This window comes from Acanthaster planci, linkage group LG12 (genome assembly GCF_054643075.1).
Source record: "Acanthaster planci isolate LZ-2023a linkage group LG12, COTS_SCS, whole genome shotgun sequence".
Lineage (NCBI taxonomy): Eukaryota > Metazoa > Echinodermata > Asteroidea > Valvatida > Acanthasteridae > Acanthaster > Acanthaster planci.
In genome coordinates this window covers 15,339,760-15,366,904 of record NC_141788.1, presented here as the reverse complement: position 1 = coordinate 15,366,904, position 27,145 = coordinate 15,339,760, and the positions used below count along the sequence as shown (strand labels likewise).

The following is a 27,145-nucleotide window of genomic DNA, read 5'->3' as shown; positions in this document are numbered from 1 at the left end:
TAGACTTGCAGTGTGGATGCATAACTTAAGCCTCTTCTAGATATTATCCCAGTGAATGTGGTACTTGTACCGGTAGGTTTGCTGATCAGCACCAGAAAGTGACATTGACCTACATGTACAGCAACAAATCTGAGGACGCCCTATTTTTGTTTTGTTTTCATTTCATTTCGTTTAATCCTTAGTCATTCCTATCGCAGAACTAAAGCAACTTTTGGAGACCGTGCATATTTGTGCTGCTCCTAGGCTTTGGAACAACCTGCCCTTTCATGTAAGAAATGCTAAATCTGTCGACACATTCAAGATTGTTCTAAAACCTCATCTCTTTCATGAAGCTTTTTCCAACACCTGATTTTCATTTCTACTAGTGATGGGTATTGTTATGCGCAGTTGAGTATATTTATATAGTATCTGCACAATATAAATGTTCCTTGTTATTATTATCCAATTGAGGCAATCTTTTTTTCTTGCACTGTTCTGAAGGAGGTAAAGTCCTACTTGAAATTCTCACAACTCAGGTATAGTGAGCACTGGTCCTTGCATACATGTACGTACGTTGCATGCAGGTGTAGATTTCAACATTTTGTGGAAATTCATTCATTTATCCTCACGCCTTCCCTTTAAGAAAAGGGGAGAAAGAGTCTGGGCAAATATTATCAGTGTCTACTTGAGATACGGTAAGATTCCTCTTTGAGCCTGTCGCTAGAGCACTGAATTAAATAGACTTCATCAGCCACTCAGAGGAAAAGAGAAAGGTACATGTACATGATGTACATGTGTCTGATGACTTGGTTTGAGACTGTCTGGCTCACCTGTCTCAGTGCATAATAATGTCATTATTATGAGGCATCAAAAGGGTGGTGATCATTACAATTTTGAAAAAACATTTCGGTTTACAAAAATTGAAGGAATCAGCACTGTTTTATCCCTTGAGCCATTCTGCCAAAACTCAAGAAAAGAAAATTACACAAAGCTACTCAGATTAGTTCCTGTAAATACTCTCCAATGATTGTCCCACTTTTATTGCTCTTGTCAATCTTCTACCTGTACTGTACTGTACTGTACTGATGGGTGTTAAATCCAGTTACATGTAAGTTCATTAGATGTTCAGTCATGGATTAGTGATTGAGGCCTCACAGAGCACAAATGCCTTGTATCATTTTGTTGCTGACAGTTACATCAAACCAAGTTACAGTGTTTCATATGTGCTAGGGAATTGATTAAGAAGCCACATTGAGACAAATTTTTACATGCTTCTTAATGACCCTCATTACAGAGGAGCAACTGTTCTGTTAATATGGACAATAACCAGTTTTCCATTTTGACCCTGAGTTTCTTTCAAAAATGGCAGTTTTCATGGCTTTGGTTTCAAAAATTGTTGTCTGCTATTTAGATCATCCTAAATACTTTTGTTGAAAATAAATAAGGCTAATTGAATCAGGTATTTAAATAATGATACTCCTTGCTCGGTAAAAAGATGTGCAGTGCTACATGTACCTGTAGGATATTAGTGCCATGGGAGGGGGGCATAGTGGTATTGAGATACATGCTGACAAGTTGGAGACCATAATTTATTTTCCTTACGTGGGCCTTTTATGCAGCACTAAACGACAACAAGAGTGTGGATGCAATTACAGTATGTCATGGGGCAAGGTACTCTTTTCTATGTACATGTATATGTATTCGTACATGTATGTACGTTTAGGTTCATTATATGGAATGTGGTCCATTATCTGTGATATTCATTAACTCACCCAAGGCCTAACAGGGCCATTTTAATTTCTGTGCCGACTGTTAAGCTGCTTCCTGAAAAATTGGCACTTCACTCTTTAAAAAACACTTACCGTATACATGTATAGGCATACAATCATTTTGCTTTTAGGGAGATCCACATACTTTAAATAGTCATACTGATATATTGCATTGATAAAGCTTTTTTATCATAAAACTGGCTTTTTAGGAAAATCAAAAAGGAGGATGTAGAAAGGAATTGTGTACCAGTATACAATGCAGGTGGTAATATATTTTGACATTTAAAATGGGTAACAACTGCTTAAAGTAGCATCTGGTTATGACTGAATTTCAAAAACGATCCTGAGGAAAGGAAAGAAAAATATTACTAAAACCTGAATTAATGATCTCTAAAATATGCCACTAGAACTAAACTTCATGTATAGTCAGGTGAAAAAAAGGAAGAATCAGGCGATGATTTTTAGTAAATCTAGACAATTGCCTTAAATTCTATGACCTGCACATCGGACAAAGTATTGGACAAAAGTACTCCGGAAATGGAACATAAGCATGCAACTTGACACCAATTTCCATTACCTCCTGTCCTCGTGTTTCCGTGGGAACTAAACAAGATGCCTCTGTCTCGTTCTTCTGCTGTGCACAAGTCCATCGGCATGAGATTGGCAATTGTTATGTAATAAGCAGGAGCATTTTGGACTTGTATATTAAGTTGTATATTATTAAGGTGCATCAGATCTTATCAATTTGTATTTCTGTTTGCCAGTCCTCACTGATGGCAAGCTTAATCACTTTCTTTGTTTGCCCCCGTGTAAGGGAAACAGTCAATCTTGTGGTAATGAAAGTGTCTGCTCAGCTAGGGCTTATTATTCCAAGGGGGGGAGGCAATGATAAATGAACAGGGAAACTTTTTGCAGTACACATGTACATGTATAACCATAACTTTCCCAGACACTTCATAATCCACCAGGAGGTTTTGGAAATTTTTTTTTTAAATTGAGAAATGTACATGTACATGTGTATGTGTATGCTGATCCTGATCTCTGATATTACTTGCACATGAAGATGAGGGCTTACTGTCCCTTGACAGTTTAAGGGCAAGGAATGTGCCATTGGTTTCTTGCACAATAAAGGTTTTGAAAGATTCAACAAGGTTCACCGGCAAAAGTGCCCAGGAGGTTGACTTTAAAGGTTGTCTGATCAAAATAAAAGAACACTCATGTCACTGTTAATTTATTGTATCATGATCCCCCAAGTCAGTAAACAAATCTGTGCCCTTTGCCTCAGGCCCAATGCCTTAAAATTGCCTAACTGAAAATGTAGCTGGGCTAAAACTGGAGAATCAGACTGTAGCAGTACACGGTACGCATCACCTGACATTTTGGGTAGAAATTAGATTTGGCTAAGCATACATGTACACTGCACATGTACATGTACATACATGTATCATCCCTGTGCTCTGCCCCACCAACGCCATTTTCTTTTTTCTAGTTATCCCTTAACATACTCATTTTGTCAGTTAATCATAAAAACAGCAATGTACATGTAACTACATCTACCGGTATCTCAGTTTTAAAATATCAGTTTTTACTGTGGGGATTACTTTGAAGAGCCTTGCTGTATATTTGTTAAAAGGGCAATTAAACAGATGTTGAAAGTGATGGTAAATATCATACACACATGCGTGCATGCTGTTTTTTTATCCTCAGTTTATGGTGATCTCTCTCCGTCACCTGTAGATGGAACATGGATTTGAATATAATGTCTCTGCCTGCACAAAATGCCAACATGTGCACATGGCAGATAAGATTGCATGGTTCAGGTGGTGTCACCAGGGGTCAGCACAAAAACAAGTGCCGTGTTACATCAGCTGGGTCTTGGGAACTCGGCTATTTTAGAAAGAGTATGCCTTTAATGGCACTCATGAGCCAAAAGTATTTTTTTACAACTTTTGTGTAATTAGGCCAACAAAAAATAGTTATGCTTCCTGTTTCACTACCTTCCCCACTGTTACAGCACAACCCCAAATTTCTAATTTTTTTTTTTTTTGGGGGGGAGGGATTTTGGGAAAATGTAACATTGGAAATAAAGAAAACAAATGTGTCTATTGTAGTTTGAATGTGGTGCAGAAACATTCAACAATTGCTCACAGTTACAGTAGTACCGTACCCTTTAACGTGTTATTCATTTCATTTAAAGCAAATGCCATGTGACCTTTCATGCTGGTATTTTGAACCAGTTAGCACTCTGAATGAATATGAAATCAAACACAAAGAATTGTACTACATTGTACCTGTCCTGTTTCAAGATGCCATCTAGTGGGAAGCACAATATTTTTTGGCCAAGGAGTTGATACCACATGATATTTTGGCTGGTAACCTGTTGTTGTGAATAAAATGTGTTTCTGCAAAGTGATTTTTTTTATGCTCGGAACATGAAATGAGTCTTGCACAGCAGATGGGGTTCTTGAGAGCTTCGAAAACATTCAACCTGTATCAAAGTTTAACTTGCCATATATTTGTGTGATACATCTTGTGATTGGGGGCAAACTCTACACCAGAAACAGGCTTCAGGGCTGAAATAGTCTGATGTCTTGGTGCCATTCTCATCCATTCTGAATACTGAATGGGTGCCAAGCATTACTTACGTAACCATTAAGAGCTTGCCCTGACTTGTTTAATTTACCGTACATACAGCATCTGGTGATGATTGGAAAATTTGGAGGAGTAGATTTAAGATGGTTAGATTTAACCAGAAATTTCACTGCTGTACATTGTACAGCTGAACATGATATTAGTACCACAACATTCCTCAACCCTCCAGTTTCAGTGTAATTTTTGTCACACACCCAAAGGCATAAGGATTAACTTGTACATGTAGTTTTTAAGTCACTTTTACTGGTTTACTGGCCCAAGTCCAGATTATCAAATTTCAGTTGGACAGGGCAGATTACTGACCACTTTTGCTATTTGTCCGACGGAAAGCAGATGAGGTCGAACAAAATTCCAAAGGAAATGTACATGTAAATGTAAAGACAAAGTCCCTGAAGCAGGATCCTGTTGATGTTTGTCCTCTGAGCTTTATGCTTGTGACATTTAAACCAAGATAGTGTGTTGTCATGTGACCTTGGTACATGTATGTGACCAATCGAAAGCTGATCTCAATGTAGAACGAACTGCAAGTTTGTAAATCCCAAGTCCTAATTTCTTGTGCTTTGTCTCTCAATTCTTTGCCGCTATCTGGTGCAGATATTTTGTGCAGCTCGCCAATGGCCTTGAATACATCCACAGCCAGGGCATCGTACACAAAGACATCAAACCCAGCAACCTGCTCCTCACCACCTCGGGGACCCTCAAGATCTCAGATCTGGGTGTGGCTGAGGTGAGTTACTCTGACGCGGGGCACAGCACTTAGGCAGCATCAGCAGTCATTTCACTACCTGTCCATGGGGAGATCATTCGTAAACGCTGACGGCGATTTCATCCTGTTACCAGGAAGGGGCCACGGCACCTTCCAAGTTGGGAAGGGGCAACACTTGTCAGTAGGAGACTGGCTAACGAAACAAAATGCATTGAATGTATTACAGTGCCCTCAAATGGCAGAGAGGTTTAGACAAATTTATTCGGTAAAAGAAAAACACAATGTCAGGCTTGTCATTTTACTTGAATATGTTTTCAATTGGCATTGGCCACAATTTGTTATTGAGTCTACGTGTCGCTTCACTTCTCCGTCTTTTCCCATGTTATTTCCCCAGCTGCTTGACCTGTACTCCGAAGATGACACATGTCGGACGAGCCAGGGTTCACCAGCCTTCCAACCCCCGGAGATTGCTAATGGACTGGAATCATTCTCAGGGTTCAAGGTGGATGTCTGGTCGTCGGGTATAACACTGTGAGTAGGCCTTGCCTAAAAACTACTCTCAAGTTTTTAAACCTTTAATTGAGAGGCATTTTTGCCAGCAATCTTCCTGAGGTTTCCAGCATGTTCCAATCAGCATCACCACCATGCAGGAACCCAAGGGGAAGTTCATTGCAGTTGAAGTTTTATGCAGTATGAGTGAATGGTCAAACTCTGCCCTCCTCAGTCTTGCAAAATTCCGCCAAACCTCCTGGTTAATGTTGAAGGTTCTTTGGAGATTTGGTCCATCTCATACGTATTTATGAGCAAGTACATCCCAGGTATTGGTCGGCATTTCACAAGTCAGTACTTTTTAGTTGTGTATAAAAACTTTCTGGTTTGGTTCCCAGACTGCCAGCCTACTGTAGTTGATCCTGCAGTTGTGGCGGCCAGGCTTTGCTCTGACGCTGCTCCCGCGAGGCTGAAGTAGGTGCTTGCGTGCACTGGATGCAAAGATAGCAAGCGAAACATCTACTGTAATCTGAGACAGCACCATATTTTCACTAGATGCCTAAATCTTGCTACTGGGACACCTTTTCAAGGGACCAACTCACAAAACTTGGGTACATTCTTTATTCTTTGACAAAATTTGGAAGTCATGTCGATTGAAAAAATCAGAGCCTTTGGTGTACATCCATCAATATCAGACACGATCTAAAACTGGAGCCTGATGGATTCAAGATAGTTCAGACAAAGCCATGTTGATTTTAAACAACTTTTTTCTTATTTCTCCTACAGGTTCAATATCATCACTGGTACATTCCCTTTTGAAGGCGACAACATCTACCGACTGTTTGAGAACATTGGGAAGGGCCACTTCAAGATGCCTGAAGACATCTCGCCGCTTCTTGCCGATCTGCTCAGTGGTATGTAGCCATTTTGCATATTGATGAGCCTGTCTGTTCGTTTCATTGGCCATCGAAGTTCCCTTCTGCTGAGAAGTCAACAGATGTCAAACTCCTTGTTTGCCTGTACGGTGATCCATTTACTTGTTATAAGAAAAGATTGAGTGCTTGAATCCCAGACATCTTGCCTAGCTGCAAGGCATGCATTGGTGTACATACAAAATGGTAGCAACAGGGTAAGGCTTGGCTGAGAAACCTTGAAACTTTGACAGTTATCGGAGAAAAAAATTAAAAAAATGAGCAGAAATTTACACAATAGTCCCTCCAGATTTGATGGTTCAAACTGCTTAGTCAAATTGGTCAACGTGAAAGTTCACTTAGCAGTTTCTTTGGACCACTAACTACTCCTCAAACTATGTTATAGCAGTGCTGTGTGTAACAAAGATTTTTAGTCAGTACACTGATTTCACTGGTTGACTGTCTAACACGTAAAGGAAAGCAAAAATAACTTCCTCTTGCAACCCCAGGAAAAGTTGAATTCCTGATGTAGCATACACACATTCAAGTTAGTCTACCAGTAGTTCCCTTACAAACAGTCCTCACTGGCCTTGTAGGCAAGTCATCAAAGGGGTCGAGGTGTGCACATTGGTTCTAGCTTTGCTTTTGACCTCTGGTGTTCAGGTACAATTCCCACACAGGTCCATACATGTACATGTATGTAGAATTGGGTTTTTAGTCCCTACCTGATTCCATGGGATTTAATACCTAGACAGTTTGTCTGGGGTTTTCCTCTCAACTCTAAAACAACTCCCCATGTTCTTGTTTAGGCAGATTTTTCCAGGCTCGGAAGTTAAAGTGACTAGGGCACTTTGGAGGGAATCCTTGGTTTCATTGGTTAACAATCTGTCACTATTTTGGAGGGGTCACAACGTTGGCTGGACATTCTGGGAACCCTTGGAACCTTAAATGAGATTCGGCATAGTGGCACATTTCATGTTTGTGTTCTTGTAAATAATAGGCATGCTGAAGAAAGACCCTGAGGAGAGGCTCAATACGCAAGGAGTTAGAGATCACAAGTGAGTATGAAACTGCCTCCAGATCTTGTGCTCAGGGCTTGGTCTTGGTTTTGGTTGGTTGCGAGTATGTGAGAAAGTGCCAACAAGATGCAACTGTGGAAGCATGTATGTTTTTTGTATTGCAAGTTTCACTTACAATACACTATACTTGGTGTTGTCCTAGGGCTTGTTAAAAAATTCGCAAGCTTACTCGGCTGGGACTCGTACATTTACCATAACTACGACCTTCTGCTTATTAGTGGTGATGTCTTACCACTCGACAACTGAGCTTGCCACAGGGGTTGGCTGCTCAGTGTGAGTTTCAGTGAGCAGCAGGTAGTGCACCAGACATTTTTGAGATGTGATTTTTGCATCAGGGAGATAAATGAAGTTTTACATTGGGAGTGCTGCCCTTCGCCAAGGTGTACATGTAAATTTATAACACTGTGCACTCAGTGTTGTAAGGACAAAGCTTTCAGTGTAAAAAAAAATCACCTCCTCATAAATACATGTATGTTCGGAATCCCCTGTTGAGGCCAGTTTGTTGTACGTCATGTGATAGTTAATGCAGATGCTGATACGTGTTTTTGCTTGACACATCAACATGAGAGGGATGTATCTACATGTACATGTATGTTTGTGCAAATAGTTGTGGAAAAATAGATCATTAAGTTAAACAGGGTGTAAACTCAAGGAGGAAGGTGCCATTTGAATGTTTCAGTGAACTCTAGAACAAGTAAATGAAGGCCCTGTTCCCTTTAATATATAAGATGAAATAGAATTAAAGTGTTCTGTTGTTAACCCCTTGACGACGGGAATTTCTTCCTGAAAGCCGACTCCAAGAATTCCAGCCTCACTTGGCCACGAAGGCCACCTGCCAAACCGCAAATTCTCGGTTTGTGGCCCTGCGTGCTCTGCACACTTTGAATTACACGGTGAAAAGGCTGATTGTTCAGTGGCATGGGGCTCCACTCACCCTTCCACCTTCCCGTTCCCTCTTTTCAAAGTGGGGACTATTGTGAAGCTGGTGATTATGATGCAAAATCGGTCTTTTCATTTCTGGGCTACGCACAAAGACCAATTACGATATATACAACAGCCGGGGTCTGCCTTCTTTCACCATGTTCGCTTGAGGCTGGGCCCAGAATAATAGCTGAAAAGCGGGCTGAGGATCTCACTTTTTACGGCAGCTACAGCTGCCTCCTCGTGCGAAGGGGTTAATAATTGTCTCCTGTTTATGTTGATTTTTTAAAAGTGAGCAAGTGTTGTATTTAACAGGGGTTTAGATAATTTTCTTCAAGTCATGAGTAAAATATCCACTTCCTTGCTTAGAGTAGAGAACAGTACTCTTTTGCCTTGAGTATTGTTTGGTATTGTACTCTTCTTCCTGAGAGGGAGAGTACTGTACTCCCTAAAAGGTGGAGGAACTGATTACCAATATTATGCAAGTTTATAGTCTTTTTGCCTTAGTAAATATAATAAAACTTGTTTTTCTTTTGAAAAACACAGTAAAAAAATAGCACTTAGTGATAACCATGAACTCATGACACCATATCCGTATCCACCCGTGTATGGCGGCATGTGCGAGGCTACCGGGCAAGGATGCCATGTTGACCGGCCGCTGTGCGCACACGCCCGGCGATACCCACTCAGAAAATCACGGTGCACTTCATCGCTCGGCGGTGAAATGCGCCCACACTCATGATCTAAACCTCTTCAGACACAAATTTTCCAAAAATGATTCCTGGTTTCTTGCAGATATACCAGAAAGCCTCTAAAATGCCACTTGAAAAAATGCCCGTGTTTAGCGGATCAGAACTAGTAGAAAACTTCACATTTTTTCGCCGAACTTTCAATGAGGAATTTAGGCGACTCAAACCCTATCCATTTGTGCAAAAGTCAATGAAAATAGTGTGGTCCCCGCAGGCTACAAATAAATCTTACAGCATCGTATCTTCGGGGAGCCTGGTGACATCCATGCACACAATACCCGCACAGTAACCCATTTCAGTCTACAATACGTTTCGCTTCGGGCTGGGTCTTTCCCGTCATTTCAGAATTTTCTGAATAATTTATCATGGTTATGCATGGAGCAGTGGGAAAAGTTGTACGCAGACAAACATGAACAAATAAGTTTCTGTAGCGTCTGCTACGAATGTTACGCTGTTGGGTTGGGCGTAATTGACGAAACACAAAAAATACAGAAACTTATGGTACTATTTCTACAGTAGAAATCACTGTATTTTACATTCTGCGTGAGGTTTTATGTTGCGTATTTTTACTAAATTTCCAAGTTTGGAAGCGTTCATACGCCAATATGCATGTTATCTAAACCCCTGATTTAAATGGAAGGATTTGTTCCTTTTTTTCACACAGATGGGTACAAAAAACGTATCCCAGGGAAGGAGAGGGTGTGCCCCTGCCCCCTCTCCCTGACAGCAATGACCATGTTCGCCGGATGACCTGCCTACCTTACCTGGTTGAGATGTTTGACCCGACGATATCGGAAGATGTAAGTTACGTGGAGGACGAATACCACGATGACTACCAGCAATACATTGAAGATACCAGTCGGCCGCACAGCACAGGTGATTGGCTTATTTTGGCCTTGTGACTGATTGGAATTGGGTTGTATTTAGCTTATGATTGACTTCTGAACTTGTGATTAGCTTGTAATTGGCCTGTGATTTAATTTTGTGAATTTTGGTTGACTAGTAATTTACCTGTGGCTTGTGATTGACTTGTGATTAACTTGTGATTGGCTTGTGATTAACTTGATCGGCTTGCAATTAACTTGTGATTAGCTTGTGATTGGCTTGTGATTAACTTTTGATTAGCTTGTGATTGGCTTGTGATTAAATTGGGATTGGATTGTGATTAACTTATGATTTGACTGGCTCATGATAGACTTGTAATTGACTTGTATTGACCTTATTTTGACTTGTGATGAAATTGTGATTGGATTTTGATAGACTTGTAGTTTGATTTTGATGTTCTTGTAACAGATTTGTGATTATGACCAGTCCCATACTGTTGATTGGCTTATGATTGACTTTGGATGATTTGTAATGGACTTGTGATGGGCCTGTGATGGTCTTGTGACTACCTTGTGATTGACATGTGATTTGACTTGCGGTTGGTTGACTTGTGACTGACTAGTGATGAGTGTGTGATTTGAATGTAATGTGGAGAGACTATGGTACACAACAAAAAAAGTTCTGGCTCTGTGTTTTTTTAAAGTTGATCCAGCCATATTTGAATCCAGTGATAACTGATGTAGTAAACCATTCGATCCCTGGGATTTTGATCCTTGTGTCATTTAAACGACTAAGAATCGTCAAAATATCCTGTTTTTTTGTTTTTCATACTGGACCATTCACTTTTTAATCTTCATCTTTTCCATTGGAACAGAGTTGCCCGAGGAACAGGCCACCAGAATTTCAGCGCCAGAACCCATCATGCCAGAGGTGGAGGAGAAGAAGAAGAAATCGTCACGGAAACCAAGGAAGCTGAGTGCCTCCTGCAAGCAGATGTAGCCGGGTCGGGAGACCACCGAGAGAACAAGGGAGGAGGGGAGGGTGTTTTCCACTTCCCCTTGTTTTACAACCAACTTTTTCAAGAGGAGGCATCCTCTGGCCACTTCGGGATATCTGCTGTCTTCGGATGAAGAGGTGGTCGCCAAACACCTTGTGTCCCGTTCTGAACGAACTTGACTGAAGTCTAAACATTCATGAAATACATTTTTAACAGTTGCTGGGCTACGCATAGATTTTATTATGGCTGACAAAAGCCATTACAGTCAGTGTTGCAGTACTGGTACTCGATGTTTGAGTGCAATTTTTGTACCCATACTGATGAAAATTTGCTTGACTCGGAAACCAAAAACGTTACATGCTTTTCTTACTAGGAATTCCTTGCTTGGGAATTTCCAAAGAAAAATGGCTATTTAAGAGGTATATTGGTCCGTTTTAAAAAGTGGTACTTTTAAACATAAGGGGTATGCAAAGGGGAATTTGATATTTGTGGGAAAAGATTTCTCTTTTCCTTTTTGGGGTCACAGCTTTTGAAAGTTCTAAGTGCAAATACATGTAGGTGCTTTTTGCGTGACAGCTTAGTTTCACATTCTCAAGCCTGCACCAGGCTCAAGATGGCATGCTGGTTTAAGCCATAAATTCATCAATATGCAATGTAAATACTGTTGCAATATAAACTTGCAACAAGGAGTGAAAAATAAACACAAGGTCACAAAACCCTCACACAAATTGTGAATACAATATGCCTTTTGTGTGCCAAGTTTTCATCTTCATTAAAACTAGGACTGTTCGAGGACAAGCCCTGCACCGGTATTTTACGTGTAGAGTCCACAATGCTTGCGATTTCTACTCTGGTATGAGAATAAAGTCTTTTGACTTGGAGTGAATTTTTGAACCATCAAAAATGCTTGGGAAGGTTGGCATCTTTTTTTTGCAACAACGAAAAAAAAATCTGTGGTAAATTTACATGGCTTTGATCAGTAGAATTTTTAGAGAATGTTTTTCAACAAAGGGTACATTGAGCCTGTGGTTGTCACCAAAACAAAAGTACCAGCTTGTCCCGTTGTTGGATGCTGAAGCACACGTCGAAAAGAAATGTGCTGTTTCATTTCTGTTCTGTCTCCTATCAGGAAACACTGTCACGAGGAATGACCATTTGCCTTATCTCAGAACTGAATGGACTCTCTTTTTTTGACTGGGTTGGCAAAGTACTAATGTACATGTATGGCAAGCAATGAAAATTTGCAAGCAAATGGGTACTTGTTTTCACGAGCTTAGCTGTGTCTGTCATTCAAAAATGTACATGTATTTCCAGTCTGCCAAGATTGCAAGCAGTAAGTTTCATGCTGGTTCATTGTATTTGTAACAATGGTCTCAGAACTGTGTTGCATTGCCTTTTAATGAAAAGAGAACCTTTTTGAGAGAACAGTGCGTTCAAGAAGAAGAGAAGATATGTCATTCTTTACGGAAAATGGAGAGACATTTCAGTACCCGCAGGTGACATCTTGGATCCGGATTATTCGGAGTAATTCTGATGGGCTGGTATCAAGTGGCTGTTGCTATGTGGTTTGACCAATCACCATTGAGGATTCAAATTTGCTTAAGGTGGAGGTAGCGAGACTACTTTAGAGGTGGTGCCGTAGAGAAAGGAGGGTTCAGTTTTGTTCATGATTGTGAAGGGAGAACACATGAAATATCCTATGAATTCATAAGAAATTTGTGTTTGTCTCTCTTCCGAGAAGAAATCAAGTCTTTTCCTGTTCTCTCTGCAGATGTTCTGAATAAATCAGTTACAGAGGTCCTGTTTATCCAAAACGTGTTTGTACTTTAAAAATGCTGGAAAGGACGTTTTCACCCCCTTCCGTTAGTGGCTTTATCACTACAAAGATCCCTTGCTTGTTTGTTGAGCACGTTTAATGTTCAGTGAAGAAAAATCCTGTCTAGTGTTGATATACATTTTGTACATTATTATGCATGAGAATACTTTGTCTGATAGTTGTAAAGATGGAACATGACTGTATAATTGTACAAATGAAAACTGTAAATACATATAAAAAGGTAAAGAAAGTTGCTGTTTTGATTTTTACCCGATGTAATACCGTTTGTTAACTAATGAGTTGTGTGCATTTCCATTGATGGAAATTTGTGTAAAGATATGTGATTGTATAGGTTTTTTCTTCTCTTTTGTTGTTCATTTGAGTGGTATATGTACGTGTGCATTTTCAAGAGCAATGTATTTGGTGTGTGTATATAATACGGTAAGACAAAAAATAAGAAAAATGTTGCTGTTCTATGTTTGAGAATTTAGCCCTGTTGTACAAAAACCATTGCAGATTGGTACCACCCTTTATATTATATATGATAGGTTTACAAAAGAAAGGATTTGACTATTTTTGTGTTTTTATATATGAAATGTTAAGCTGGATATTTGAGTATGTTGTAGTGTTTAACCTTCTGGAGTTTAGAAATTGTTTCAAAGCAGTTGGCTGTACCAAACTTGTTGTCCAAGTATATGCATCTACCCAAACATAGACACTACCATTCAAAGAAAGTGGGGATCTGAGAATCTCTGGAGTCTTTTGGAAGGGCTGCCTTGCACATGTGCTATTTGTGGAGGGGGGGGGAGGGGGAACAGACTGTCTTTTAAAAGTCCCCTGCTTGGTGTGAACCAGGGTTTTGGTGTCAAGGTGGCTTGACACGAAGATGATGTGCCATCATGCCCAACACTTTGCAAAGCTGCTGGCTAGCAGAAGTCAATGACTGATAAAATTTACTTCCCAAAGCTGTCAAGCAAGCATATATGCGTATTTGGTGGAACCAGCCATGAGCAAGATACACTGTGTGCCATTTTGGTTGGTAACCCACTCGTGTTAAGCAATTTCTTTGTGTGCTCAGCCTGTTAATGAAATTGCTCTGTGTGGTGCACAGTTCACCCATGAATTTCACACTAAAAGATTTCTCAAGACTGTCGAACAGTTGCTGAAAAAAATTATCTGTTTTTAATTTAATATTTTATAGAGACCAATTTAGAGCTATATGAAAATTGTAAATGCACCAAGGATGATTGCACATGGAAGCTTCAAAATACCCTAGCTGCCAAGTGGGAAATATTGCAAAACATTTTGTTATGCTGACGGGAAAACTTTCAACAGAACGAAAGAATCAGTAGGCCTTTTTAACACGGCAAATGGCAGTAAGAGCACCACTTTGTGCAACAGACTAGATGTATGCGCATATCGTGCAGAAGCACACACAACTACTTTTTCGTCAGAATGTAAACAAAACATCGTCGCATGGGTGCCGGGCACTTGGCACCAATGCCACTCGGTTGCCTGTTGTCTTTTTCTCACTTTGGAGAGGTGCCTGGTCACTGAGCCTGTTGTAGGTCCACTTCAATATAATCTCCACCATTGCGAGTTTAAATACAAGGAATTTTTTTCGAAGAAGTGCTTATGTGTAAATGTTTCTATTTCAACGGTACTTATTTTTTTTAACTTAATGTCAAACTTTGATCAGAAAATTCAGAATTTTTGTTTCATTTTTTTTGCTTTGAAATAATGCATATTTTGTTGGAAGTTCAGAGAGTACTTGATTGCAATTTTACAAAAATGAAAGGACATTTTTTAGAGGTTGAGAGATCTTGTATATCAAAATGCACACAGTGTAAATATCTATTTCAGAAAGTCAACCCTGTTATTCCCATTTTTGAAAGGGAAAAAGTTTTTTTTGTGGCGGGGTTGCTAAACATGAAAGGGAAAAAATACGAAAACTATTTTGAATGCAATTACTACAGTTAAGAAAGTAGTAGAATTCATGTTACAAAAGATTTCCTTCTTTATATTACTTTGCGTTGCTTCTTGGGAAATATTTTCTCCAGTTCCCTGATACACCCATGTTGAAGCTCATACTGGAAAGAATCACAAATGTTGGCACCGGGCTTTTTTGGACAGTCCCGGGCAGACTACAGCATTTAGAATTAAAGACTTGGCCAAAGGCATTAGTGTGTGTGTGTGTGTAAATATGGGGGTACATGTACGTACGTGTAAAAAGGGTCTGAAGTGCTCATATTGTGTCGGATATTTTCTTTGGTTTTGCATACTAGAGAAACTTTATTTACTGTTCACAAGCAGCTGTGTAGAATTTACATTTTTTTTTTTTGTAACATGGTGGTTCTGAATCAATTCCGACTTAACCAAGGGAATTTGGGCTTAGACTTAGTCGAAACAATCTTCATTGAGGATGCGGAAAGAATTTTAATAGATCGATTGCGTCCAGAAAGTCATTTGATCTATAATGGGTGTCAAACATCAACAAATATGGGTGTCTCCTATAGCAAAGTTTGTCATGAGTGTCATTTAACCCCCCCGCAACAGTCGGTTAAGTACTCAGACTACTGATGTGCTGAGTAATCGGCTTTATTTTTGGTAAACAACACTTAAAACACACACTGCGATGGGAGGATGCCACGTTGGTTGATATTTTATACCCGCTATAGGTCACGTGACTTAAGGGGCGGAATCAGTCAATTATCGTAAGTTCAGAGCCTGCCACCTATTTGGTGTCATAAACTCCACTGGGGAGAAAAGTGCTTGGAAGTAGTGCTGTTGTCAAGTTTCGGTCCAAGTCCCAGGAATCGCATTCAGAAAACAGCTCTGATGCTCATGGAGATCCGCAACTTAGAAAAATGAGCCACAAGACCAGACTCAAGGCCAGTTCTCACTAAGGGTGAATGTGAAATCAAAGCAAATTTGATGTAATGAAAGATTTGTAGCAAAATTTTGCTTGAGTTGAAATGTGTTCAAGGTTTGCAAATTGACAGAGCGAATAGTTGATAAGACGTCACAAATCGGCATTTGTGTTCACTCGCGTGCAAAGTATGAACTGGCCTGTAAGCAGTGCCTTTGGATCCAGCCTTGGCCTGAGACTGGACTCCAGGCTGAAATCGTAAGCACGGACATTCATCCAGCCGTAATCTGGCCAACAAAACCAAAATGAGACAATCTAGACCAAACTTTGGATAAAAACACTGTACATAACACTCCAGCAGCCTTTGGTAATGGCTCAAGCTTTGTGCTGTGTATTGTACAAAAATCACTCGGTTTTGGTGGTTCCATGCTGGGGGATGGCTTGGTGCCGTGCCCTGGTTGGTCCATGCAATTCTTAATTTTCTGTGTAAATAGCAATGTGGTCATCCAACATGTTCGAAATGGCAGATTTAGGTTTGTTGAAAGACCCGTGGCTACAGTTGTACACTAACAAGTTACGGTAGAATACATGTATTGTGTAATGTGTAGGTAATGGTAGGCGCTTGTTCACTAACCAAAACACACCACATTCCCAAATATTTTAACAGGAACCCAAGTGATTTGTTCTTTAAAATCCCAGAGCATATACACATTCAAAGTAACCTGTGCGTCAAATGCAGTACCCACGTATATGCAGCATGTATAGCTGCCTTGTCTTGGCATTGTACTGAAACAAGACTGGTTGAAAGTGAAGCGAAGGTATCTGTACAGTTGGAGCAGTCAAGAAAATATTGGTGGGTGATGCAAAGCATCAAGTGTGTATCCTTACGGTGTAGCATTGTGTGACCTGTTAATATGGTGTTCCTGTCACACTGATTCACTCAGAAGAAAGAAAAAAAAAATTGGAAAGAAAAAAAAAATATATTCACACAGCATGAACCACCCAACTTGGTCTCTTGTTGTTTGTCATGACTTTCAGCCCAAATATTACAAGTGCATTTTACACAATCCCCCTTATTTATATGGGGAGAAAAAAGTGCTTGGCCAGTTGTTCATTTATGACCAGCTCAGAAGAATGGACGCTGTTAATGCCGAAGGCGAAGGCAAGTTACATTATTAGTGTCCATTCCCCTGAAAGTCTTAAATGTTACCGGCCAAGCACATTTCTTCCCCTTCGTAAATACCCTTCAAGTCACACACTACAGTCAAAACAAGTTTAAAAATTATGAATTTCCAAAGTTTTTCTTGAAACGTTTCACTTAATTTGTTTCAAACACCCCTTAATCCATGTTGTGTTCCTCTCAAGAGTAGTCGTAAACATTCTCAGTGGATGAACATTAGTGCACCCATGCGGCCCGTATAGCTTGCGGTAGCGCACAGCCAGCTGGTGCTTTATGTGCAACTTTTGCATTTGAAATTGAGATGCTAAAATATTGCTTTTCTCAGCATACAGAGCATTCTCTGACCTCTGACATCACAAGGTTATTGTAAAGCACCTTTCTTTAAATTTGGAGCGTGTTCGTTGCTTCAAAAGAGCGAAATGTACAAGATGACAGACTGTACTAAACAGCAACCACAAAACAATGATGGAGCCACTCTATCTTTATTGCCGCTTGTGTACCATGCCTTTCCAAATCCCTCACTAATCTTTCACTCGCCACCCAATCCCCTAAAAATAAACCAGCAGGCAATGGTGTCCTAAAGCAACTTCATACAGAAACAAATCTTGGCAAGTAATCATTCTGAAAAGATCCACAGCAATAGTGCAAGCATTCCACCAGCTTTGGTACTCCACAAATTCAAAATCTGATTTTTGTCTATGCAATAGCTGCAAAACTGCCCAGTGCTTCACCAGTACCACTTACACGTGTGTTGGGGGGAGCCTTGAATGACCCAGAATTCAGTTAGAAATCTTCCAGTTTAAAAGAGGGTCAGTACACATTTGATTCAGTAGTCTCTACAGGGTTAACAGCACCCTACGTGCTCATGCAAAAGCATACTGGTTCAAGTAAATTCTGGAAATCAAGTTCTGAGATAAGCAGCACTGAAGTTGAAAAATATATAAACATTTGCGATGGAAATGACAGCTGAATATCCTCCACAGTGAGGCGTAACGTGTTACAAAAGAATGTTTCCAGTTCACTGTTGGAAAACCACTTGTCAACCTTACAAAACTGAATTTCAGCAAGCCGTTCTAAATCCTGGTATTGCAGGTTTTGAAAACAAACTGTTAAGTCTTTTCTCAGGCAAGTTTGAACCTCCTGCTTTGCACTTTCGCACACTTCCAAAGTTCTACCTGACCGGCTCAAACCGTCCCATATTCATTTCAATGAATGCTAGTGACTTTTCACGTAATAGGTTCTTGTCTGATCTGAGTTGCTAAGTGTCAGTCTCTCTCAGTCTGCAGGAACCCTGGGAAACACCGGCAGAATGAGATTTCCAAAGGAGGAATCCTGAGTGATGAAGTAGGCAGAGGACGTGGAGTGTGCATGCTGAAAGATAAAAACAAACTAATTAATTTAAGCGCTAGAATATCATTGATCATTTCAGAATCAATGTGTTCACAGTGGTAAGCTCTGAATTCACTATGAGGAAAGAACCTTTCCACCGTCAGAGTTCTTGTGATTGTTGGGTTAAGAACACACAGAAACAGGTTAGTATTTAGTCAAGTTGGTGAGTCATTGAGTACAACCATGCAATTTCAAAAAGAATACAAGCAGAATTGTGACTCACAACAGCACAATGAGGAAAAAGTTTTAATAAGGGCCTCCACTTTATATTTAGAGTGCAACACAGTGCCTATTATCTGAAATGTTCCACATCTACATCCCTAGATTGAGCAAAATAGTTGTGGTCAAGTACCTTGCTCAGGGACACCAGCACTCTGACACCCAGACAGGGTCCAAACCCTTGTTCTGCTGAAGAGTTCTACACAGTAATTACACAACCACAAGCCTTCCCATGATGGATAAACCAACCACACAGCTCATAAATACGGATGTATTTATTCACACTACCGCCACATTTGTGGGGCATCTGTTCCTGTTAAATGTCACAGTAGGGGAAACAGACCACAGAGAAGTATTTCTGAGCTGCTTCTGGGAAAGAATCAACACATGCCGATGCATCACATGGCACCTCATTCACAGTCCCTTTCCTATGACAACTGCAGAACAACTCCGCAGGAAAGAGCTTATCAAGAAACTTACAAGGACACCGCACAATTTTCTTGTAAACGAAATCCAACACTGATTTAATTTTGGCAACTCTTGATGAGAAAAAGGGCAAATGGCAACATTGACAAACACAAAGGAAATGCATATACATGTACAGACCTCAAATGGATTAAATAATACTTCCTTTCCTGTTTAGATTTTTAAACATTTTCAAATTGCTTATGGCTACCATATTTCTGTGTGAATCACCAAAGAAAGTGGTAGCTTTAAGCAATAAAGTAGATGACTGACAACTAAAAGCACTTTTGAGAGTTGAGCTATTGGCAGTGTCTGCTATCTCGCAGACAAGGCGTTCTCACTGCCCCATGTGACCTGACGTACGTCCACCATTGGCAAACTTTTTGATAAAGGGCAACAAGTCTGAGAAAAACATGGGGAAACACATCGTACAATAAAAACCATAAATGACATAGGTCATTAGCATCATACCTCAGACAAAAAATTCATGATTACCTTGCGTGAAAATAAGCCTCGACTGTCTAGTTTACAATGTCAGGCATATGATTGGTAACCAAACACTTGCCTACTTTCACTTCGTCTGGTCATGAGCTAAATCAATGCCTACTGATTGGACCTTATCGAACTCAACTCCAATTATTTACACTCCACCCTGTACATGTTAAATGTTGACCAGGAGACAACCGACTGCAAATGCCAGGCCATGTCTGAACTACTTGGTTGAAATTATGCATGAGTGTATGGTTGTGGCTGAGAGCCACTTCCCATAAAGTTGTGTAGTATTAAGCTGCAGCCGAGTAATTCTGACACAGCCTGAGAGCCAATTTCATCGCAGAATGGTAACAATCCAAGAACATCTCCCACTGGGCTAACAGCAAGACATCAGCTTTACTTTGTAACCACAACCAACAGTCAATTGTTACAAAAAAAAGCAACTCGGGGTCTCCTTTTTTTCAGCAACTGATGAAGTCCGAGGTCGCAACCAAGTTAGACATTGCACCCTGCTGGCTCGTATGACACGTCAGTTTTGCGAAGTGGTTAGGAGGACAGGCTTCTCTTTCTTGGCTGCCTTCTTGAAGACGATGTTGGGACAGAGCTGTTGCCACAGCTTCCTGAAGGTGCTGAGCTGGGCCACCCTGTAGCCTGCAACACACAAAAACAGGCGATATATCCGCAAGTTTGACTGAGCTCCGAAGGTGGAATAAATCAGACAATGACAATCCAGCCAGACTGATGAAATGATGCTCTCCTCGCCTTCCACCTCTGTGACTCTGGGTTCGAATCCCACCCAGGTCGCTCATATCGATTGGGGTGTCAGTCCGAACAGCACAGATGTGATTGCAATGGATTTTCTTACCACTTCAAAAACTGAACCCTGTGTTTTTGCCATATCTCATCTCTTCACAGTCATTTCAACTAAATTCTTGTGTTTGTTCTTTCAGGTAAAATAAAGTGCTAAACAAAAGTACCTGAGAACAAGGCACTGCATGATTTTTTACCGGGTAACCCATTTCCCTTGGCAATTTTTTTGTGTTAAACATATTTCACTCTTTTCATATGGTGAAAACTCTCCCATTATACACTTGCCCTTTTGATCAATACTTCCATATTAATAACAGAAGTATTTATGATTGTGCTTTTGTTTTACAAGATGCAGAGACTTGACAACTCCACAGCTTTACTCGTGAATCGCACCTTGGGCACTCATACTCGGTTTGTAGTAGTTCCGCCAGATGCCCGACTTGGTGAACGTCGGGGGCAACACGCGACGGTCAGCGGCCTTCTTGGCACCCTGGACCCGCCCCGGGAAGGCCAGTGCGTGCTCCTCTGCAAAGTTGCGGATGAAATGAACCGTCCGGCTGGTGTCCTCAAACTTGAGGGTGCGTTTACTCTCCACCCGGCCGCCGGATTTTTTCCGACGTGGCGTCAGACCCTGCTCCCTGTACCACTGTTGCACGGCACTCAGTTTGTTCCTGCTGACTCTGTGGAAACAGAAAAATCAACAGATAAGCAATTGAGCATCAAGACAAATAGCAGTTTCAACATTGTCTTTAGAACTGCAGCAGCCAATTTCACGAAACTTGGTATAACTCTACACCATGCTTAAGCCTAAAACCAATAATATGTAGTGTAACTGCCTAATTTCTTTTACGGTTGCTTGGCTGCACAGCATCTAAATTCTAATACACATCTTGGATGAAGATGATCACAACTTTTACAACAGCCGCTCTTTTATAATATTTAGAGCCAAACAAGTATTTCACTATCCTCAAATACACCACCTGTGCATTTGTGCACTGTTTTAAAAGCTAATGGATACAGTATAAGGTGAAAAATGCAAGGTGGAACAAAAAATCAGACAGGCAGGACTAAACCATTTATCCCAATATAACTGACGCTGACTAATTTTTTTCTTTACAGATTCTAGTCACTCCACACACGAAGCTTCTACATTTTGGAAATTACTCAGACGTGGTATGGACTCCATGAAAGAACTACTTTACCAGATCTACACATGGGTATGCTGCACACCTACGGGTTTGTGAGAGACTTAAATGTTCTTCAGTCTTCCCCATAGTGTCTACCATTAAACTGAAACAAACTGTATCCCCAGCCCCTCGCCTACAATTTTTGAAAAGTCTGCCAACAGGCACTCACGCATGGATATATCTAAAGGCGGCGGTGCACACTCGCTTGGAGTGGATGCTGTAAGTACTTCTTGCGCGAGTGCGCTCTTTCAACTCCTTCCTTTTGGGGCCTTTGGGCTGGATGGTCTTACTGGTGTTCATCGACGTGTGAAGTATTCCTAGAAGGATCAGGTCTTTCTCCCCTGTGCAGAAGGAAATGTTCATTTCCGTGACCACTTATATGTGACCTTTTGAGCTCATCCATATGCACTACAACTGAGAACTTGAAGTTGACATTAAGTCAATGTCAGACAGTCATTGAGACAGATTTCATTCAACTTTGCTCACAATAAATAGGCCTGAGTGAAAATTCATAAAATTGGTAAGTCTGGGACAAAAGCTTCATTTTGCAATGCTGTATCTGTTTCAAGAGTTATTTTCTTCTTAGCTGAGGGTAAGACACTGGAGATGTAAGACCTAAGAAAGGCACTTCAAATGATGAGCATTTTGACAGACAATATATGTTATTAAATACTAATGAAAGCGGTCTGAGGAAGGATTACTAGAAAAAAATGAACATTTCAGAGAACATTTTGTAAAAAAAGTCGATTTAAGGTAGCTTCACAAATACACAGTTATACTTGCTGACTACATTTTTGATGTTACCTGATGTCAGTTCCCGCAAGTCTAACCTGATGCGGACAATCTCCTCAGGGGCAAACTGACGAATGCAAGCCACTTTGTTGACGGACTGGCAGCCGCAGTCAAAATTACGCGCTTTCTGCAGCTCGAGGTCGGGGTCATCGGTCACAGCTCCGCCTTCCGATTCCTCACCGCCGTCGCCTGGTGCTGGCTCTGCTGTCGTTCTTGCCATCTGCAAGGAAAAAGCTTGTCTTCTTCCTCTTTCCTTCATGTCTCAAGGAAGTCCGCGACTGCCACACACACTATTTGCAGAGCAGCTCTGCAAGTAGTGATAACGCTTCCATCTCATGTCACAATGCTGCTTATCCGAATGTACACGCGTGTCAAGCATCAACCGACAAAATACGCTGTTCTTTAACACCAGCATTTGTGACAAACAATTGTCTGACAATTGACAACACCGCTGTCCAATCAAAAGGCCCCATTTTAATAATATGTGCAAGCTCTGTGTATTTCAGTTGAGTTTTTGCGCGAGTAGCTTATCTCAAAGTGAACGCACAACTGGGGATAAGTGCGGATACCACACACTAATTTTGATAAGTAACTGCAGCATAAGAACATGCAAGTAAGTATGAATACATAAGAAGTGAAAACACCTGGCCAAATGGATCAGTCAAGGACAATTAAAACCAGACCCCGCAGACATAAGAATGTTTTATTGTAAAATTTATTTCTCTTTTCTTTGAAAAATCAAACCACTTATGTCAGCAGTAACAATATACCCATCTTTATGTGATCTTTAATTCAAACCCACAAGTCATGCAATTTGTGGAACATTCCTCATTGTGCTGTAGTGAGTTACAATCTGTTATTTCTGTTACAGACATACATGTACAACAAATTTTATACAGAACTGTTCCCAGTTCAGTCTCTGCTTGCCTGTAATGCTTGTCTTTGTCGCTGATCCAAATTTCTTGCCTCTGTTGGTCCCCTGTTCTGAAATTAAAGTGAACATATGCAACAGAATGTAATGAGAACCGATACAATTTCCGCACACAAAGTATTCTTAGCCTCAGTATCAAGTCAACTTAAAAGCAAATTTACTCTGATTGTGAATTTTGTGTGACTTTCTTCTATGATGTCATTTCTCCATGCAATGGTATTGCAGCTTTTTTTTGTAAGACCATAAACTTCTTTTAACCCTAACCTTCCCAAACCACACAGAATTAAACAGTAGTAAAGTGTTTAATTCTGTGGGGATAGGTCTGGTAGGCCCATAACAGCTGGCTTTTACATTGGGTTTGGCATACCTCAGAAAAACAAAGTCCAACAGCATCTGTGCACAAAGTCCCGTATGGTTGTTTAACTTTGTGTGAATGGGGAAGGTTAGGGCCAGCAACACTTGGGGGGTTAGGGTTAACCACTTCCTACCGGGGCATTTATCAATGTCGATGATGCTAGGGCGGGATATTTATCATTTTTTTTCTGTTTTTAAAATTCTTTAAAAATTCCTATCTTCATTTACTGGACACTTACAAACACGTGAAGGCATGTCTGGTGTCCACTCTAGCCAGACAGATAAACTCTATAGACGCCTGAGTATTTCAGCCAGGCCTGCAACCTTGTAAAAAGAGCCCAGATTTTGTGGTGTTACGTAATATTCTTTTGTTCACGAACCTGGCTCAGTGCACTGCTGACCTCTTTTCAATAGGGGCCAGATTAGCAGGCAGCGGTGCTGTGTAGATCATCGCTGCGGTGGTGGATCGCTTTAGTCCCCACTGGTAATCCGCTCGCTCTAAATGCCCCAAACCATGGTATACTGTTTCAAAACACGGCAGGATTATCTCGCATTTTGAGAGTGAAAAAATGTCGGTAATACCCAGCAGCTTGGTCTTTTGTTCGGAATACGGTCTTTTGTTACAAGGCCCTGTTTCCTTTGTCCGAGTTCGGAGACCCCGGCCACGCATATAAAGCATACGTGTCCCGATCTGGTGTCCCAGGCAGGAAATGGTTAAGGCATCAAAATTCTTCAGTAAAAAAGTGAAATAACAGAGAAAATGCATGGCATAACATAATGAACCATTTTGGGAAACTGCAAAGAGAATACATGCTTTGTAAGAACAGGACAAGACACTGTGATGCAAAAAAAAGGTATTACTTAATATTTTAAAGGAAATGTGCTTTGTGTCAGACAGCTATGAAGATTTAAACATTTCACAAATGCGACATGTAGCTGGCATATACTCACTGGTGCACCAGGCATTTCCTTAGGCCTTGCTTGCGTTGGCAAAGGTGCTCTGTAACAAATGAGTAAATGTAAGTAATATAAAACAGAGGACTTCTCATCATGACAAATAAATTTCCAACACCTTGGTTCTGTTTTTGAGGCTTTCAACAAAACTTAAAAAACTTCCGCCGACACTGAGCACAATTTGCAAAATTGGGGACTTCAACCATTAATGAAGCCAAACCTTGCAAAATTGTGCCATGTTATGGACACAGAAGTGAAGAAAGAGGGAACTTATAATGCCCTTTTTACATGTAAATTTGAATTGTGCGTTTCCCCACCCCCCTACAAAGAAAAAGTCATCCACAGTTCAAAGAAATGCAGATGGGTGATTTTTTTGCCTTCTTCTACCTTTGCCACAGGCTCAACTTCTGCAATCTTACTTTTAAGGACATCTCCACATCTCTCTTTCACTTCCTTTTCTAACTTCTTACAAGGTATGCATCAGCTCCAAATTACTTTTGCAGCTTCCAGAAGTCTTAAAGATTAGGGAGTGTTTTGGGGAAGACGTTGCTTGAAAATGTGACATTCTTGCCAATTTGGGCAGTCGAAGATGACGCAGGCTGATATGGATTTTGGACTCTTTGGTAGGGGGGATTTCGTGTGACTCACCCTGGTGCACCTGTCTGCATCTGCAGTCTCTTCTTCTGCTGTTGCAAATCCTCCAGGATTTTTAGACGATTTTGTTGCTCTGAACAATTTAAAAACATATTTTTAAAAAGTGGTGAATATAACATGCACAAGCCTTTAAAAATAAGGCCAACTATACAAACATACACTACATGCATGCAAAGAGTTTTGTGTAAAGTAACTTATTTCTCTGTATGATGAGGCTACTCAGGTCAAACATGGTCACTGTGTCTGCTTTGCATGCGCTCACGTACATGTACAGTACATGATTACATCTACACGCACACGTGCCATGCTTGGTACACAGTAAAGTCATGATGTTTTGATTCATCAAGATCCACATGCCATGATCAGCAAATCATCATACGATCCTGAGGTCAAATTAAGTTACATGTACTTGTACTTTCATAATTTCGTTTAGCATAATACAGCAAACCTAACAAACAGGCTACACCCACCTGTGCATGAGAAGAAACAACAAACAAACAGTATAGTATCAAAACATCATATAAGCCATTTCGAAGTTTCGATCGCACACGTGCCAACCGGCCTTGACAACCCTTTTTTTGGATAAATAAACCGCACCCTTCCATAGCAACGCACGTTCTGCAGTGGGTAGTAAGTAAGTTTTTCGGATTCCCGTTCCCATTCACATCGAATTGCGAAAGAAAAAGGACGCGCTACTGTGTGCCTTGAATATATACAACAAGCGACCTCATAATCTCCTCATTTTTTTTGTAAATTCATATCACTGCAGAAAGTTCAAAATAACTCAATTTAAAACTCGTACATCGTTCGTAGTACTCGTAGGCCTACACCCATGTCATACCGTAACACTGCACTGTAGGCCTATGTACATTGGCGCATAATTAAGATCCTTCGTCCCATAAAGAGTATTCTTTGGGCCCTGTTTACGGGTAAAATGCGTAACAAAATACGCGCGAGAAAATTTCAACAGCAGTCTAGTAACATACATGTACATCGTGGACCAGAACACGCACGCCGATCCATTTGTAAATATCTCACAAAAGTATTTTTGTCCAAGCCATGATCCAAGCAAAACTGACTTTGTGGGTTGTTAAAAAATTTTATCAAAGGTAAGACAAAGATCAGCTCAAAAAGTTGAAAATTTGGTTTAATTAGGTACTAGTTCAACTACTTTGCACAGCTGATCGACGGATCTCGGCGCAGGCTTCTGCACAACTCCCCATGCTCAAAACGCCAGCTGCCTATGCCATGTGGGTTTTGTTTATCCAAATTCAATCCCAGAATTCCTTGTGCGCCCGAAACATCGAACTGGCTTATTTATGTTTTATAGGGGCCTATGTAGCTTTTCAATATTTCTGCGGGAAGAGTTAACAGGCACCAGAAATTATTCCATACAGTGACCTACATGTATTAGCTGTCAGAAAACAAAAACATGTCCAGAAAGTTTAATTTAGGAGGGAAAACCAAGTCGTTTTCTTAGATTGTTAGAATACACAAAGTATTTTTCAGACCAGTTCCAGTCTCTTACTAGGTTTGTGCACAGGGTGTCAAGCGGCATCCGTATATAGAATCTTTCCATTTCTCCCATTCAATGATGTTTTTGACACTACAGTACAGGGAAACTTAAATGTCACCTGATTGTAGTGGGCAGTTGCTGCAAAAAAAAAAATGTGTCAAACAATCACATATTTACCTTGACCGCTACTTGGACCTGGGCCAGACATATCAATTCTTTGATGATAAGGTCAATTTTAATGAAATGTTCAAACCACCAAGTCAAAAATGTGAAATACAGAACTTTCCAGCTCCATATTTGCTGAAACTAAACTGTCCTCTATCAATCAATATCAAATTGTCAAGAAGAGTTATTATTATATTTAAATACAAACGGAGCTAAAAAGGTTTCTTTAAAACATCTGAAGAATTTTTACGTACAACAAAGTATTTAATGAAATA

General features: G+C 40.4%; 2 protein-coding genes across 3 annotated transcripts in view; one reads left to right on the top strand and one right to left on the bottom strand.

Moving 5' to 3' along the window:
* The window catches only part of stk11 (serine/threonine kinase 11), a 38,169-nt gene extending 21,401 nt beyond the window's left edge, over window positions 1-16,768 (top strand). The window contains exons 4-9 of the mRNA XM_022254239.2: window positions 4,995-5,127; window positions 5,501-5,637; window positions 6,382-6,509; window positions 7,507-7,564; window positions 9,920-10,131; window positions 10,955-16,768. Coding sequence (XP_022109931.2) covers window positions 4,995-5,127; window positions 5,501-5,637; window positions 6,382-6,509; window positions 7,507-7,564; window positions 9,920-10,131; window positions 10,955-11,079 — 793 coding nt within the window. The 3' untranslated portion in view covers window positions 11,080-16,768. The remainder of the gene's footprint in view (window positions 1-4,994; window positions 5,128-5,500; window positions 5,638-6,381; window positions 6,510-7,506; window positions 7,565-9,919; window positions 10,132-10,954) is intronic.
* A 637-nt stretch (window positions 16,769-17,405) lies between these two features.
* Window positions 17,406-27,045, bottom strand: LOC110989680 (SOSS complex subunit C-like). Of its 2 annotated transcripts, XM_022254240.2 has the most exons (8): window positions 26,883-27,045; window positions 25,184-25,262; window positions 24,533-24,581; window positions 23,224-23,280; window positions 22,309-22,516; window positions 21,674-21,845; window positions 20,711-20,997; window positions 19,046-20,158 (listed from the first exon to the last, which is right to left on the bottom strand). In XM_022254240.2, exons 1-8 carry the CDS (start codon window positions 26,911-26,913, stop codon window positions 20,037-20,039), a joined length of 1,005 nt encoding a protein of 334 aa, XP_022109932.2. In that variant the 5' UTR covers window positions 26,914-27,045; the 3' UTR covers window positions 19,046-20,036. The 2 variants fall into 2 exon arrangements, with proteins under 2 accessions (XP_087000460.1, XP_022109932.2); XM_087144334.1 differs by lacking the exons at window positions 19,046-20,158; window positions 20,711-20,997; window positions 21,674-21,845; window positions 22,309-22,516 and adding an exon at window positions 17,406-18,313 and having other exon boundaries at window positions 26,883-27,042.
* Window positions 27,046-27,145: the final 100 nt, after the last annotated feature.

What these genes read in the sequence shown, in the direction of transcription:
- LOC110989680 (XM_022254240.2), bottom strand. Translation starts at nt 26,913, where the DNA reads ATGTCTGGCCCAGGTCCAAGTAGCGGTCAAG. An exon ending in ATGCAGACAGGTGCACCAGG is followed by an intron (nt 24,582 to 25,183) that starts GTGAGTCACACG and finishes CATTTGTTACAG; the next exon opens with AGCACCTTTGCCAACGCAAG. An exon ending in CTTGCGGGAACTGACATCAG is followed by an intron (nt 21,846 to 22,308) that starts GTAACATCAAAA and finishes CCTTCTGCACAG; the next exon opens with GGGAGAAAGACCTGATCCTT.